General features: G+C 36.0%; 1 protein-coding gene across 7 annotated transcripts in view; it reads right to left on the bottom strand.

The window, feature by feature from the left end:
• Positions 1–18,343, bottom strand: part of RGS7 (regulator of G protein signaling 7) — a 260,078-nt gene that overhangs the window by 112,066 nt on the left and 129,669 nt on the right. For all 7 annotated transcript variants that reach the window (XM_040552619.1, XM_040552614.1, XM_040552616.1 and 4 more), the window contains one exon: positions 580–630. In XM_040552619.1, the coding sequence (XP_040408553.1) occupies positions 580–630 (51 nt within the window). The remainder of the gene's footprint in view (positions 1–579; positions 631–18,343) is intronic.

An 18,343-nucleotide genomic window follows, 5' to 3' on the forward strand; every position in this document is an offset into this window, starting at 1 on the left:
AAATATCAGACATGCACCAAGCCATAGAAACTGAATTAGCAGCTTGCCACATAAGAAACCTGTGGCAGAATTTAGAACCAAATCTTTATTCCCACATCCCAACCCAGTTTACTGAGCAGTGAGCAGTTCTTCCTCACCACACTGATTTTATTTACAGTTTACTCTCCATTTAAGATGCTATAAAAGTGTCCAAACTTAAAGATACAAACACAGCTCTTAATATCAGTACAAGAGCATATTTTATTAATTTTATTTATTTTTTAATCTACGGGAAAATTCTGTTAAGAAAACAGCTTGTGCTTAACAAACTATTTAGTATGACAATGAGTTAATTCCTCTTGAAGTAAATCATAAACTAATTTTCCACTAATTAAAGCACTTATCATTTTCATTCTTGGACATCCTCTTGTTTCCTGGTACATGTTCCAATAAAATGGATAACCAAAATCATGAGATTCTTAGCAAAAGTTTCTGAGGTTTGATGCTGTCTGTTTTGCTGTTGAAATCACACTGGTCAAATGCTGCCTGGCCACCCACATCACAACATGTTTTTTCAAACATACAAAAATTAAAAGTTACCTGGATCTTCTATAGATAAGTTCTTCGTCAACCACTGAACAATGTCTGAACCTAGGAACAAAGCAATAGGTATTTTTAGATCAGTAAGTTTTCTCTTCCTATTCTTCAGTTCCCTAGACCTATTAACATTATTCTACATGCAAGAGACCTCTATATTTTTTTTTGCTCTGTTTGTCAAGAATCAACTAGAATATCTTTTTATATATACATATATATACATATATATGTTTCTCCACAGCTTTGGCAAAAGAAACATGCCACCACTCCTTTCTTTAGGCCAAGACTTATAAAACACAATAGAAAAGTGTATGATAACCTACATTTTAAAATTACATTATTGAAAAATTTACATTAAAGAAACTCTCTTTTTAAAGTTAATATAAGATTTTCCTCACCTTTCAAATTAGCTTGCAAATGAAACTTAGAAAAGGTAAATGCAACATACGTTGTGATTTTGCAATATATGACAGTATATGCTCCATGTCATTTCTGACAAAAAACCTCCTTGAGACTAATACATACGATTATGAACTCCTTTTAGGAGCTCCGGTTTACGTTCAGCTTTGCCTTCTGATTTTTTATCTTCTGCTGTAGTGACTTTCAACCCTTTCCGCTGCCTACCAGTGAAAGCATATCAATTACCTAAGCATGTACTACTACAACAGGTCTGCCTCATGTCTAAGCTTTTGATAGAATTCATTCATCCTTGGGGTTGAAGCCCTTTCCTTACCACTCCAGATCCTCTACATCTTCTGTATCCCTACATTTACTCCCTATCCTTTTCTTTGTATTTAATTTCCTGCCCTTATCTTAAGGGCATGTTATTCCCCCCCTCTTAACATCTCCAATACCACACTCCATGCTGCCCTTTGCAACACATATCCTTCCAACCCTGCCTCCTGATTCTTAACCACCCTCTGCTGCACTTGGCTGTGCACTTCCTATCACACTTCACACTCTTTGTGCCAAAACAAGCTGAAGGAAGTCTCATTTTTTAGACTCCAAGCTGCAGTTGGACTTCACCACTGTGAACGTATTGGATTACAAAACAGATTATGAAGCAGTTCTGCAGACAAAAAGACAATTGCATTTATGATTTAAACAACTTTAAATAACAAAAACTGGCCTAAAGGGAAAACACACTCAGAAGCTGGGGGTGATGCACATGTTCTGTGTTTCATGATGGTTGCAGAATGTCTACATTTCAGACAACCAACGTAATGGAAAGACGACATATAATACTTCCTTATAAAAATGGTATTTAAGTTGCTTATCCATTTCTTGGCAGACATAATAATACTATTCTTTTAAAAACCTTAAATTTAAAAAGCAAAAAGACAATAAAAGTCTACACAAATATAAAACTAATCAAAATAATAAAATCTCATGAATAGGCAATAATATAAAATATTAGAACCTGCAGATTTCACCATCACTTCCAAGACTCAAATTTCTTCCTGTACTTCTAATTATGCATAATTTCCTTTGATCTTATTAAAACAATGAATATGGTGTATTAATAAAGCATTCCAGAGAAGAAAGAAAATCCATTTTTACTCTCTTAACTGTAAATAATTTTGTTACTTCCATTTTTTATTAAACTTAGTGAATAGCCTTATCATGTACTTCACAAAGCCTAGCTTATCTTAATGTAGCTTTTCATGTGTGTACACATTACTAAATTGATTATGTAACAATGAAAACTGTGGAGATTTTACAACCATCTCCAGAGAAGAGATTTTCAATACTTTTTTACATGTATAAATTTTGACAGATATTAAACTTCAGCAGCAAAATTTCTCATAGTATTTATACTGAATTGTTAAGTGAGGCAATTTTGCATGCTCCTACTGTCGGATGAATACAAAATGTTTCAGGCAGATATTCCTACCTCAAAATACTCTATTTTTGTGAATTTTTATAAATACAATTTCTGTCTTTAAGAAGTTAATGAGGCTAACACTGAAGGATGAATTTTAGCTTAGTGTAAGATAAGACTTCACAGACTTCAATGATGCAGTTCCAAACCTAGGTACATTTTTTCCGTTAGCTGACTAGAGAAATTAGTCAGCCCTAAATATTTTCCTAAACCCTCAAAGGTCAGAGTAAAAAAGTAATTAGAGAAACAACATGAGATTTTTTAAAACTGGTTCTTAACTTTGTCTTCCTTCAAATCCTGTAGGTACCCCATGGGAAGAATTTTTCTACTTTTTTATCTCACCTTCAAATGCTTTCCTCTTTACTTCTTCCAAACACTTTCCCATAGTGACACACCATATTTCACAGTCCTCAGCTCCAGGCATCATATTTGCCTACATGATCAGAAATTTCACTTCCATATGTTACACTGTCTTCTAAATAACAGAGGGAAATGGGATTTCTTGACAACTGTTATCATCTGATTCTGAAAGATCATTACCACTCTATTCATATTTTATAATGAAGCTATTCCCCTGATACCCAAAAGCCTGAACAGCAGTTTAAGCCAGCTGTAACACTTGAACACTCCAATGATTTGAGCTGCATGACTTCAATGACAAAAGCTTAGGTCAATAAATATTAACATATATGCTCTCCTTCTAGTGTGAAGGGTATTCAAGTAAAACAAAGTTGCAAGTAGTATGTCATATCACAAGTGAGAAATCTATCAGTCCATTTTCCTTTGGGAGATCTCGTGGGCAACTGTAGTCCTAAAATAATAATAAAAGTATCATCTTTAATAGCTTGCTGTGTGTTTTTTTTTAGTGGTTACTTTATATGTCTAATCAACAATGTAATTCCATTCAATCATATCTGTGCCCTTTTCTAAGCTTTATTGTTTATGCAAATGTGTTTCTAAAAGCAAGACCATTGCTATAATTTTTTATCTCAGGAAAAGAACAAGGCAGCTAAACAGGTGAATGCTTTACAGGAAAGGCAATATTTGAGTCCTTTGACTCAAATCCTTTGACTTTGAGTCCTAGCTTTGAAAATCTGGTGACCAGTAAATACATGCCATTTTTCATATACCATGCTTCACATCTACAGGAGAATCATGATCCAAGAATTAGGATGAAAAAGGTTACAGAATTCATTATTTGTAACTGTGCTAACACATGATAAAACACCTTTAACCTTCAAACCTGAATCTATCAAAATGACTAGCTAGTAGGATGATATAAATAGCATGAAAGCTACTATCTTGGTATAGAACATTTCCAAAAAGGGGAAAAATATATAAATAAATAAATAAATAAATAAATAGGAGTATTTGGTTTCCAGGCTCAGAGGGAACTAATTTGAATGCCTGATGATGTCATCCTACGATGCAGTATTTTTAAAATTCTAGCTAATATATGTCCTTTTTATAATTTGGAATGATCTAAAACAAATAAGACTTTTTAACTAGAAGAAAAATCAGTTCAGTGAAAGAAATTATGAGTCTTCATTTTGAACTGCAAGTAAAGTACTCTGAAGCAAAGTATGCAGATTGTAAGTGCTATATTTGAAAGATTTAAAGCCACAACCTAAAAGATAGAAAAAATTTGCCATGTTAAAATGTCCTCAGATTTTGTACAGTGTTTAATGTGCCAGTCACAGGTAATGCTTGATAACAAAAACACTAATAATAACATTTTCAAAGGAGATTCTCAAGTGAAATTCCCAAAGTCTCCCTGCTTTGGTTTTGTGAGGTAGCTAAAAGCGAAGCTGGCTGTTAGATCTGTAAGGTGCAGAAGACCTTACAGACACCAACTGAATTTTGAAATCCCAGAAGAACCCTCACTTGTCATGCAAATTCCTGTATCAAATAAAACTGGACAAAACAAAGTGATCATTCTCAGAAAACATTAGAAACAGGTTTTTAGATTCAGAGCCTTTGAGACAATAGTGAGATTATTTCAATGTCAGCACCTATCCAGAAAAAGGAAATAAAATTCACCAAGTCCACAAATATGAAAGACTTTCAACTTTTTTTCAAGAAAGCAGAAAAAAAGTGTTTACATTCATAATTCAACACAAATCTCTCAACTGTGTTCTTCATGAAATGCATTTGCTCAAAAGCCAACTGGTGATTAATTTTAAAAGAAATTGTTTGAAAATAGCAGTTGCTGAAGCTGTCACAATATCTTCAGAAATATTTTTGGAGGAAAATGGGTGCTCTGAAGTCTGCAATGTTAATTTCCAAGTCATAGTCATAAAGTCCAGGGCAAAGCTAAGGATAGCTTTCAAGAACAAAACCTTTATTTTAAACAAGTCTCTACAGAATACATTTTAAAAAGGTGTTGACTCTAAACTATGACAAAATTAATGGGAATTAGAGATCCATTTTTTGCTATGCAGAGATGCAATGAGCCATGTATACCCTGATCTGACAACAGAAAGGCATAACGAGATCTGCAAAATAAAATCAAAATCAAAATGCTCTATCATTTTAAAAAATCAAAACATTTTTAGCTGAAGATTGAATTTGTAACAAAGTGCATTTTATTAATGAAAATCACAAACCATGAGACCACTGAGAAATTTAACTGAGCTATAATGATCTATCACTTCTTAAGGTGACAGGTTCAATCATGCAAAAAAAAAATATTCTTTTTTCTGCTAATATCTAGATATTGTAACTGACATCTCTTCATTTTTTTTACTTGTAGATTTCAGAGTATTTACAGATGATGAAGCACATGGGAAGTTCTCCTACACTCCTGATAGCAAGAGAAATTTTATCTTCATCAAGACTTTTGCCATCTGACCTCAGAAGGGTGATCTAACCATTGCAGTGCTTTTCCTGTGCTGTGAGAGCCAGGAGGCTGGGTTGGTTTGATGAGTGCATGTGTGCTGAAAGGCTTCAGCACCCATTTACAGGAAGCTGGAGAATTCTGTGCAGAACAACTCCCTGTAGGGAAAGATTAATATTGCACACAAAGAACCAGTTTCTAAATATAAGACAACATGACTGTTATTAAATTAATACAGTGACACCACTGCATTTCCAATATATTTTTTTATTTGAAGAGGGACTTGTGTAATTTTGACTTCTTTCTTCAACACCATTTGCTTTGTCACACTACTCCACGGTGAAATACATCATGAAATTAAATTTATTTACTGATACACACTTCAAAATCTGTGTTCATTACTGAAAAATAAAGTGCAATTTCATTCCTCATCACTGATTTGGAAATTGGAAACAGAAAACAGATCAGATTAACAGGTAAATCACTTTCTCAGCACTTTCTCTGAGGTTCATCCACTCACAAAAATTGCTTTCCAATGGATTTGGACTCTGTGAGGAAGGGCTTTCACTGGTGAATGGGGTAAGATGATCCACATTCTCCCTGAAGTTTTCACAGTCACAAATCTCAGAGCACAGGTTGTCACTCAGTTATTTAAACACAGATGTTTTATAGTTTATTTCCGTTTTCTGAGAAGCATAGTTTCTGTATGAATTCTACATGCATATGCATGAAAGAAATCAAGTACCACACAAACTTTGGGGCAGAAAGGCTGAGGGGAAAAAAAAAAGCGATGGCTGTACTATCATCACCAACACGTTTGATACACTTCAAGATCTAAATCTATTTTTCCATATTTGTACACATATGGCTTATTTTCAGATTCCCTTTTGCTTATGAGGATCAAGGCAAAAGCGATGATCTGGGGCTGGATTTGCTATTGTGCTTGAATGAACAATGAGTTATTTCATCTTAAACTATGGTTCTAGTCAGTGCTGAACTACAATGGATTTCATTCTAATAGAAAGTGAATTCAGGGGTGTTTCATTTGCCCATTTCTCAGTTTCATAAGTAAGGTGATCAAAAATGTTCAGATGGTGAAAAAAGGAAATAAGGTAAATGACTGACTCTGGAATTCTTTGTATTAATTTAAATGCTTTCCACCTTGAATTTTCATTTAACAATTTTTTAATTTCTCTATTCCTTTGGATTAATGGAAAATAAATTCATAGATTTAAACCAGCATCATCATTTACCATAAGTAGCAAATGAGCTGAATCTGTGATTTGAATATGTTGCTGATTACATTTACATATTTAACACACTGACCTTTTTTGGTTAAATGTGCTGGCTTTTAGAAGGAAGACATCATTGATCAAAGTGCTGTTTGATTAATAACATTTGCAACTCAACTTTCACACATTTATTTCTGTCACTTTCTTTTCTAAGTTACTGATGAAAACAAATGCATAAACTTACTCTTGTGACTTATTACAACTGAAAGTGCCCCACACATTTGTGTAGTGCCCTTACACCTGAAGGAAGTTTGTAGCCAGTTACAGATTTAAAAATCTAATTTTAAAAATACTCCTAGCTCTACAGAGGATATGAAATATCTGAAATATCATAATGAACTTAATCAAGCACAAAAAATAAACAGTTTTCCAGCTTTAAAGCAACATAATAAGCTGCAAGAATTTCTCTTTTTTTTTTTTTTTTTCAGTGAAGATGCACACAGAAATTTGTGGAAATAAAACCTCAAATGAATCATCCTATTGCTTTTGAGTGGGACCCTTTCATTCTAATCTCGAAGCAATCCTCAAAAATATTCAAGTCTAGAATGACAGAAAGGACACATTCTTCTGGCTAGCATAACCCTGTTAACAACTTGTTTCTTGATATTTTTAAGTTAGTGAATCTCTGCTTCAGAGAGGAAAATTTCATTTATTTTCATATTGTGAAAGAGCTAATACAGGATATGAAAAATCTCTCCTAACTCCCACACCTATATAAAAACACCCAGTAGTGCTGACCAACAAATTCCATTAACGTAAATTCTGCAGTCACACCCTGCCTCATAACCAATCTTCAGAAACAGAAATCCCATTCAAAAAAAAAAAAAAAAAAAAAAAAAAAAAACCGAAAATGGTAACTAAACATGGCTGCATATCTGTGCCCACTCTTTCTCCTAACAGCGCCAATCCACACAGGCCAATGCTTTCTCCAGCAAAAGGAACTCATGCAACGTTTGCCTCTAAAGTTTCTCAAAAGACATCCTACACTCAGATCTCAACAGCCACAAGTGACTGTTTTACAGATGACACTAGCTGTTCATAATTGGCAATGTACCAGTAATCACAGATGGGACCTCTGTAATCTCAAGGCTGTTATAATAAGCACTAAAGATTAGCACCTCACTGAAGAACCCTGCTTCATGTTAAACCCTTGCAAGACAAGAGTGATGCTGTTTAGAAAAACTATGTGCTCTGAAAACGCAGCATAGCCTTTCTCTTGTAAAGGGATTTTTATGTTTTTCTTCAAAATGTTGTAAAGCCATGTGATCTTGTTTGGCTATCATGAAACATCAGTGTTCAGGTGACACAGATAAAGACACTTTTGTACATTTCCTTGGAAACAGACCTTCACAATTTTTTCTATGTGAAAACTCTTTGTGGGAAAAAAATAAAAATAAAAAGAATCAGGACACAGGAAATATAAGTAAAAATATGAACACCATAAGGTTGCCTGGAAGAAATCTTTTATAAGGAATCTTTATCTCCAAATAGACAAAGAAACAAACAAACAAACAAACAAAAAATCGTTTTTATATACTGTATACTCCAAGTAAATCTTCTAAAGTCTGAGATAAGCAAGGAGCCCAGGAGGCTTATCAATGAGACCTTGATTTCTAGTCCAAAAATATCAAGTAATGGTAAAATATTAAAAGCTAAATGACTTTATGTTTTCCTTATCATTATGACCCATCCCTCTTCTCCTCTCAACCAGTTTCTCTCTCCACCTTACAAACACAAACCCATTTAGGTACTACGAAGAGAGAAACAGTCAAGAATTCAGCAGTCCATCATATTCTCCTTCTCCCAATACCTTTAGGAGCTCTCAAGCTAAATTCCATCCTACGTTTTGGAGCAGTCCCCATATGGAGGGCAGGAACCCTCCCAGCACAGAATGTAACTGTCCAGTGCTCTTCCCAACAGAGTTGTGTACTGCATAAACCAACAGACTGTACTGCAACCACTCTGCCCCGTCTTGCAGGTGAGGGCCCAGCCACCAACAATTTTTTTGTTTTCTGTCTCTCTCAATGACAATGTAACTTCTTTACAGGAGGAATAAGAAACTCTGTGTGAAAAAACAGTCTCCACCACTTACTGTTCATGGTGTTTCCTAAAGCATGAGGTAACCTTCGTCCAAATCTGCTCAGGCACAGTCAACTCCAGACATTTGAACCTGAATGTCTCCATCTTGTTTTTTAATCAATATTGTCAGGGCTCCTTTTAATTCCTTTTACCGAAGCCTTTGTGTTAAATAGTTTAGAAGATAACAGGAGCAAATAGATACAATTTACCACCCTGTTGGGAAGGATACCCATGGGGGGAGTTTAGTAGCTGGAGTCCCCTCCCTACTGCAGTCAGTGCTGGTTTATGGAAAGTAGAACAGCATCTAAGTGCTTCCATGGAGCACCCTGCTGTGGTGCACACCAGTATGAGAGCATGAGAGCAGACTCCTTCAAGAAAAGCATTCAGACGTAAAGAAGGAAATGGATGAATTTGACCTCCAGTTATGAAATAACATGTAAAAGGGCAGCAATAACATCACTGTGGCCCAACTACCCTGAACTCTCACTCTAAAATTCAACCAAGATCTGTTAATTACTTCAGGAAAATAACAACACATTTTTGAAGAAAAAAAAATTGCTGTTTACTGCTAATAGTTCATCTGTCTTTATTTTTTTAATCTATTAGATGTTTCACTGTGTCTTGCTAACAACTTGGTATAGAAAATAGGTAAATCGATAAGCACAAATTTTTGGAGTTCACTGCTACGAAGATACCACAAAATTGCACTGATCACCCCCTAAGTCTTCTTTCTTAACTAGCAAGCAAGCTTCAGAGTAAATAAGTAATGATTTATTGATAGTTTTATGGTGGAGGCTCCTCAGAGGAAAGCATCACCAAACTACATTCTGTTTTTTTCTTTTTTCTGTCTTTCTTTATCCAGTATATTTCTATGCAACTGAAAGTACTGAAATTGAGCTTTCCAATAAGTCATCAGTAGCTTAAATTTCTAAATACAGGTAATGCCTGCGGAGAAGTAAAAATAATATATTTATGCTTGTTGCAAGGCAAGACCCCAGAGTTGCAGAGCAGACCTGATATTGGGGTAAAGATGATTTGTTCAAACAGCCAGAAAGGAACAGACACCACCATTTTGTGCAGTGCATGTAGACAGGAACAAACACTGTAAACAGAATTTCTTCAAAGTTTATAGCCCTTCTTGACAATGGTGTCCATGCATAAAAAGTAAAGAAATCTGATTTTATGATTCACCCTTTTTAACTCTCAATTACTTTAGTTTATACCTGCTTAAAGTAAAAACATATTAACTAATTTGGGATTTTTTTGAGAATGAATGCAAAAACTCACTGTATCCAACTGGAGATTTTATTTATACTGTTTTTACAGATTCCACAATTCTAATGCCTTGAAAAGAAAGCCAACTGTAAAAAAAATAAAAATAAAAAAAAAATAATCAAAGTATCAGCGGCACTATCGAAAGCAAACTTACTAACTTTCTGTAGTGTTGTCCTCACACACTGCAGCTTCCGGCCTCTCAGTTTCTCCCAAATTACATATCACTATTAGTCAAATGAGTTCTTTCTCTCATATGCATATAAGTAACTGTCTGCAAGTGCACATTGATAGTCTCTACAATATTATTACCCCTGCAATAAACAACTTTACATTATTATCCTTACATCAGCCATTTGAAAATAAAATGTAAAAACAAACAGCCTCCAATAAAAAGGCTTTGTGAGTCTTCACACTATTGCTTCAAACAATTCTTTTTTTTTTCTTTTTTTTTTTTAATATTTCACTTCAATATGCTTAAGAAATATGATATTTTCCCTCTGAAATGGTTCTTCTAATTCTTGCTGTACTGCCCCCCAAAGACACCCACACACAGATGTCAATGGAAGGAAGTGAGGCAGCAATGTAATTTTTACTAGGCACTTCACATCCACAGAGGAAAATCCTGAAGTCCTAATTCAGGAGTAATAGGAGTACATATATAAATGATATACCATTTGACTTGTGATTTTGACTCTAAGAAGAAAGCCAGTGGAGACAGCAACTTACAGTTTTGACGTTTGCCCATCAGCAATGTCAATATGCTTCCTTCATCACAGAATTCCTACACAATAATAGTTAATTTATACAGCTGGTTTGGAAATGGGTTTTTCCAACACTGCTATTTCAAAATACTCTTTCAGTGACTCATGCTCTTACTGTTCTCTACACTTAAGGCTCTGAAAACAGATGTCCAAAAAAACCTTTTTCATCATCACAGATTTCTTGAATAACCCGAGCCATTTCACTTGGTTATTTTGACTATAATACATCCTTCAAAAGATTTAATGATGCTAAATACAACAGCATAACGTGATGTTATGCAGAAACTCCTCATGCAAGCTGAAGAATTAAATATGAAGAACCCAGAAGTTCCCTAAAAATTTGCTCATTAGCCAGCCATTCTCACAGCTACAGAAATACCTCCAATGGGTAATTTCATTCTTAATAAAAGAGATGCTACAACACGATGGTTGCACAAAGATAGCACCCAATGTGGGGTGCCAGCTATAAGAGAAAGCCCCAAAACACATATTTCATGATGAACTGCCAAGGAATTGCAGAATAAAAATACTTTGTTTGGCCAAAGTGATCATATGTTTTTTTTTCTCAGTGCTTTTAATTTGAAAACTTATGTCGTAATGTTCCATGGTCTCCAGCACAGACCAGTTATTTTTCAGATAATAGCAAATAAATACGAAATATAAGATATGAGAAAGTTTGATGAAACTGAGTAGAAACTTTCATCCTTAATACTAGTATTCAAGTGTTACACCAGAAATGTCATTAACTATGATCAGAACTTTGCTCAAAGCTTCTTTTTTTTTTTTTCCTATTTGAAATATGAAATATTTTAATATTCAATAGACTATAGAAAGTTCAAATGAAATTCTATTTTTGATTAAGCCATGCTGGATGTTTTTGTGATATTTCCTCCAAATCCATGACTATTTTAATACTGCTGTGTCTCAGAGTTTACACTTCAAAGATCTGCTGCGGGGCTACATTTTCCAAAAGGAAAAGAAATGAAGTTATTCAGATTGTAAGTACCTATAGTTTGAACCATTTGTCTGATTGAAAATCCAATCCCATTCAGCTTTTACCAAAATATGGCATTGTTTCAGGACTATTATGCTCAAGTGCTTGGCATAATAAAAAATCATTTACATCACACAGCATAGAATGAACTGTGTTAGAAATAAAATTGATCTTTGCTCTAGCTTGATACTTCCACCAAATTCAGTATATTTTCCATTTGCAGTCTTTCATCTCTATTCAGACTATGAATTATTTTATTCTAAATGTCAATAATTGTGCTGCTCTACTGTCTGAAGTAGATGTGACTTTTCTCAAAGCAATAAAAATCTCATGGTTCTTCTCACGGTAGTTCTTTACACATGTATCTCAACTATTTTGTCACAATGAAGGCAAAATATATTAGCTCTTGAGCATAATTCCCAAATATTCACTGAAATGTAATGTGTGCTGACAACTGAAATTCTCAAACATTATTTATCCATCAGTGGAGATTTATCAAAAATTTAAATAACCATGAACTACCATTTTAATATGCAATCAACAGCTCTTGGGTTTAAAATATACTTAATCATACCATCCATAATAAGTATGATATTTCTGTCTAAAATTGAAAATTGAAGCATGGTGTATGCTTATATATATGAATACGTATACCAACCTTTTTTATAAACTGTGCTCTTTCCAATCACAATAAACTTAGCAAACTGAGAAGTAAAACTTACAGAAAATAAAACCCTCTACATTTTAGTTTAACAAGTTCATTCCTTTGCTGCTCTGTACACATGGGGACATCCACACAAGCATTTGTGAGATATTAATTGCAGCCCTGTATCTAGTATTGGCTTTTTGTCTATGATATTTTTGTATGAATTAAAAGGCAGCCTTTCTGCTTTTACAAGCAACTTGGTACCATATTAACCAAATGTCTCTTAGAAGCAAAACATTTTGTTTTCCATCAGTAGCAGCTTCTGACAGTGACCACAGAGCCATCACTAATGGCTCCATTTTAGGAATGTTTCCTGGTGTCTGGACAAAGCAATGACTGCTGCAAAAACCTCCTGCCTCCTTCCATCCTTATCTTCACATTCATTATGTGCAGAGCTACCATTTGATATATTAATCCATTGGCTTGCAGGAGTAGTTGAAAGTTTATGTGAGAAGGTAGGAGAGAGTCATTTTCAGCCATCTGTTATCCGGTAGACGAACAACAAAAAAGACATTATTCACAACAATGCTGGATCACTAGCCTGTGGTGTGACCATTTGCAAGTGAGACGGTTTTTATTTATCTCTATATTAAAGATAATAGTTCCCCATACTGCACTGTGGATTTGGGGGGCTGAAGGAATGGAAGTGTTTTGAAAAGACTGACCCGTAAGTATTGGTATAATAAATAATACTATGTGTCCTTATTTGTCATATTATTTTACTGTACATGTCCATGTTTAATTTCATTTGGATGAAAGAGCTGAAAATGGATGGTGTCCTGCTGTTAACACAAAATGGGTCTTTTATAACTTAATCTTGTGAGTGCCAAAGCTGTTTGTGAGGATGAGGCTGAAGCTCTTTTTCTTTCCCCTTTTTCCACAAAATGCAGAGAAAAATTAAGTTCATACTGTTGCCTAGGAGTATGCAGTGACGTGAATGCTACTTTTAGCACCTGTTGCGTCTTTGCTGTTTACATTGTCAGAGTAAGAATAAATAGTAGGAAGAGGTGAAAAAAAAAAAAAAACTTTCTATTGAAACATACACAAATTTACAGGTCTATCCAAACCAGCAGTTCTGTCCCTCTTCTTCCCATCCTCCATACAAAACAATTTTATTTATATTTTGGCCTACCTCTCAATGTAATATTTTAAGATCTGTACATATTCTATCTAAAATTGTTGATGGTCACCATTTCTTCCCTAAACATCAATTACTGACTCAGGAATGGATGGGAAAATAAAAGCAGAATCAGTAAAGAAATATGAAGTAAATAGGTACCCAGTACCAGGACTGCTGTTTATTAGTGGAAGGTCAAAGCAGACACAACTCCTGACACGAGTTAGTCAACTAAGGAGCTCTGCTGTCTAAATGCAATATGGTCCCAAGGCTGGTAGGGAGGGGGCAAGCAGAGGTGTGGGAAAAAAAAAAAAAGTGTTCTTGTTGAATCTTCTTACATGCCGAACAGACCTAAAATGAACTCAACATTAGATTTAAAAAAAAAAAAAAAAAGTGCTAGCAGCCCTCTACTGTAAGAAGAAATAGAAGACAACAACAACAACAAAAAAAAATTAAAATGTAAAGTATTTTTTCACAAATCATATCCTGTTCAATCTGGCAACTGTGACTAACGTAATTCTCCTGGTACCCTACTGACAGAAAATAAATTGATGGAGAATAGCAAAGGGTACTTCTGTCTGGACTAGCAAATAGCCTGATGATGGCAGTAAGCAGATCATTTCCCAAGGCTTGGTAGTCTGGGAACAGAGCCATTCTTCTCTCCAAGATACAGGGGAAAAGGAGTAATGGTAAGATGACTAATAAGATGTTTTCTTGATATAAAAGAGGATGAATACAGGTCACTAAGGAAGAGAATATTTAAGTAGATTACCCCTTCCAGTTTCTGCTTTACTTTGCATTAGGCAGGTTTATACTTAGAAACCAAGTATAAACCAGGATGTATTTAGTCCTCCTTTCTGTCATGCTAATTCTACTTGACCTTACATAGAAATGAGCTTCTGTCAAATACCAATAGATAAATAAATACCTGCCACAGCACTATTTTCAATAAATAATCTCCAATGGATGGGAATACAGGCTGTTGCTTACATGTGACTTCCTTTGTTTCGTCGCACCTGCTATGTTGCTCTCTTTACGGCTGCCAAACTGGCATTTTTGATCCTTTCCACTGGCTCACCTGAGCACACAGCTGTAGATATGACAGCATTCACAGCAATAATTTTCTGTGCCACAAGTATTCCTCTTTATAATTCTTGGACTGGCAAATGGTGTCACTCATTTGCTCTGCATCTCTTTAGAGCTCACCAGCCTCTAACAGCAGGTCAGCCCTGAGCCCGCCCAGCCGCACTTGCATGGTGCAGTTTCCCTCGGCTGATGGCATCAGGAAATACAGCAGTTTAAGGTTCAGAATTAGTTCCATACACTCACAGGAGAGTCGTATCTCAGGTGAGCAGTTTCTTTTTTGTCAAGTGCACTACAGAATCACAGAATGGTTGAGGTTGGAAGGGACCTACGGAGGTCATCTGGTCCCAGCCTTGCTCAAGCAAGGCCACCCAGAGCAGGCTGCCCAGGACAATGCACAGTCAGGTTTTACAAATCTCAAAGGAAGGAGAATCCACAACCTGTGTCAGTGCTCAGTCACCTGCACAGTAAAAAAGTGCTTCCTGATGTTTAGATAGAACTTTCTGTGTTCCAGTTTGTGCCCAATGCCTCTTGTCCTGTCACTGGGCACCACGGAAAAGGGCCTGGCTCTGACCTCTTTGCACACTAGCTTATATACATTGATGAGATTTGCCCCAAGCCTTCTCTTCTCTAGGTTAAAAAGTCCCAGCTCTCAGGGGAGAGATGCTCCAGTCCCTTCATCATTTTTGTAGACTTTATCAGACAGGCTCCAGCATGTCCACATCTCTATTGTACTGGGGAGTCCAGAACTGGACACAGTCCTTCAGATGTGGCCTCACCGGTGTGCACTGGAGGGGAAGGTGTGCACAAGGGAGGCCACACTGACCTGCTGGCAACACTGATCCTAATGCAGCCCAGGATACCACTGGCCTTCTTTGCAGCAAGGGCACATTGCTGGCTCATGTTCAGCTTGGTGTCCACCAAGAACCCCAGATCCTTTTCTGACAGGCTGCTTTCCAGCCAGTGGCCCCCAGCTTGTATTGGTGCCTTGAGCTGCTCCTTCCCCTGTGCAGGACCTTGCATGCCCTGCTGAACTTCATGAGGTTCCTATCAAGCCATTTATCCAGGTTTCAAGTTCCCAAACATTAACAGATAGTAAAACATGCCAACCAAACAAGAGACAAACAGTCAGTTTGTCACACAACGCACAAACAAAAGCAACTCAAATCAAACAGGAAGAGTCAGAAGTCTTTGTTCAGCTCAGATTCAGTAACTTTCATCTCTTTTTGACTATACAAAGAACATGCCTTTGACCATCTTTGTTTCTGGAACATATACATTCTATGGTTTTAAGTAATAGCTCTTGCAATCTATTTATATGTCACTGATTGATTATTAATTTAGGTGAATAAGTTAAAAAAATATTTATAGTTGAAACTTTAAAACTTCGATTTTCACATTTGTAATAATAGTAATGAGGCTCCACTCTGAAGTTGTGCATCTAGAAAACAGTCACCCAAGAAAAGAAAGTAAAAGATTTCAACCTTGTCAACACACCTTTAACTTCAGTAATTTTTCCATATTGTGTGTTTAAAATCACCATTCAGCTCATCTTATAAGAGATGTAGTTGTTAGTTAACATTTTCTTCCTTTTAGCAAGTGAGCTAACAGACAGAAAACCTCTTCTTCAAAAAAGAACAAGTGTGCATTGAGGAAAATTACAGCTCTGTGCACAGGTTCTTAAGATGAAGCACCCACTAGTAACTCTTGCTACAAATAAAGCAAATATATACATGAAAATAATACTTTAGTGCTTCTTAAATTTGCTATACTCTAATCTTAGTAAAGATGATTGTAAGGAATGGTTCAGCAATTCGTGTCAATAAGGGATTTGAAGGGTTAACATTGAGGCCCAGGTCTAGGTGATAAGAGAACAAAGGGGTTTTTAGAGAAAACTGCTGACTATTGCACTGGATGTGGCGCCAGTCTCTGACATCCGGCCCAGAGGCTACCAAATAAGGAGGAAGGGGGAGCTGAAGGACGACTGAAGGACAAAGCCTGCGAGGAAGACTGCAGGCCTTCAGCCCGAGCGACCCCCGAGAGACCACCAGAGACTGATTCGCAGGCGCACCGGGAGGGTTTCGGACTCCGGGAACCAATTATAATAACCCTGCCTCTTCTAGAAGTAGTAATGTATATGTATTAGCCTAGGAGCATAAAAACCAGCCACCTTATGTAACAGGTGTGCGTCTTGGTGGAGCAGAGACTCCCGGCGCACCCAGCGCTGTTTGCTTGCCTCTATTCGTTTAATAAATTGTAAACTTTGATTGCAATCCTATATGGGACTCAGTCAATTATAACAATGATAACCACTAAGCCAGGCATATCACAGAAGGCAGAAGATCTGGCAGAGGAAAAGCTACTCTGCAGTTTGGTGTTGCAAAGTTTGATCAAGAATTTTAGTATGGAAACATCCTATGGTAATTGCTATTTAAAAACACTGGAACAGTGAGTCCCTAGTCTAAGGACCCTACAATCAGCATTTCTGATGTGATGATTTCACTGGATAATGAAGATTCTCTGTGTCAATCATATTCCACAGTTGCTCAGTATAGCCCCCTACTTCTCTGCTATTCTCTGAGCTTCTTCAGCCAACAGCACTAGCTGATTAGCTAGCATCAAAAGGATGCTTCAGGAATCACAGCAGAATTCATTAAACAGCAGAGTTTCCACCCAGCAGTGACTTCAGAGGTTCTGAAACTTTGTTTTGTTCTGAACTGGAGGCCCAACACCAAACATCAACCTTTGTACAAATTGAAAAATTCCAAAATATTTTCCTTTAATGTTATCAAAATGTTTAATTCAACAAGGGCAAAGCCTTTTTTAAGTATAAAACAAACAATGTTTCATCTTCATCTTTCTGACTCATAAGACAGCTTTTAACAGAAGTATAATAATAAAACAATAAAATCAAAATGCAGTATTTCAGTACTTCCAGATAATGACAACGTCAAAAAAATTCTCATGAAACAGTCTGACTGTAGAAACATTTCCCGGCAGAAAACTGATTTGCTATGTAAAGCTTCAGAAAGCTTTAAAGGATAATTCTTCTAAATTAAATAGATGTAGAAGTTCTGAACGGAACTAAGATGGATGTGCTTCATTATTCTATGAAAGTCTTGTCTCTTTGACAAGGCCAGAGGAGAATGCCTTAGGATCTGTTAAACTGAGCACTCAGGGGAAGTAAATTGATAGTTTTAGAAGCAGGAGGCAAAATGAAAAGAGAATAAAGGTCAACCTCATCTGCCTTTTTCTCTTAAGATGTTACCTTGTCATTGGTTAACTACCCAGAATGAGTCAATTTTTTCTTCTACTGCATAATTTTAATAATATGTTGCTTCCATTGTAACCTCAACTGAATTCAAAGATATCCTTATCATGCAACATAAACACGAACTATTGCAGTGATAGCTCTGGTTAGCTAATATCATGCCTTGCTGTTTAGTGATTACTCATCTTTCCTCCCACCGAGTAGAAAAGAAAATGGATGAGCCTTGAAAAGCTACCACTTTTTGCAATTTCATATAGCAAGTACTGTTTGTAAAATATATTTATAAAATTACAGCTCTTGTAACTACTCTATCTGTTTCCAGAGAGTGAGTTACGTATAGCAAGGATGAAAACATTTGGAAACTCTCTAGAATTTAGTTTCTTAAAGACACTCACTTGAAAAGAGGAGTAGTATTCAACTTCGTATTTCAGTAGTTTCAACTCTTGTCCTTTTAAATGTTAATTTCATGTA

The sequence above is a fragment of the Cygnus olor genome, chromosome 3, assembly GCF_009769625.2.
Source record: "Cygnus olor isolate bCygOlo1 chromosome 3, bCygOlo1.pri.v2, whole genome shotgun sequence".
NCBI classification, from domain to species: Eukaryota; Metazoa; Chordata; class Aves; order Anseriformes; family Anatidae; genus Cygnus; species Cygnus olor.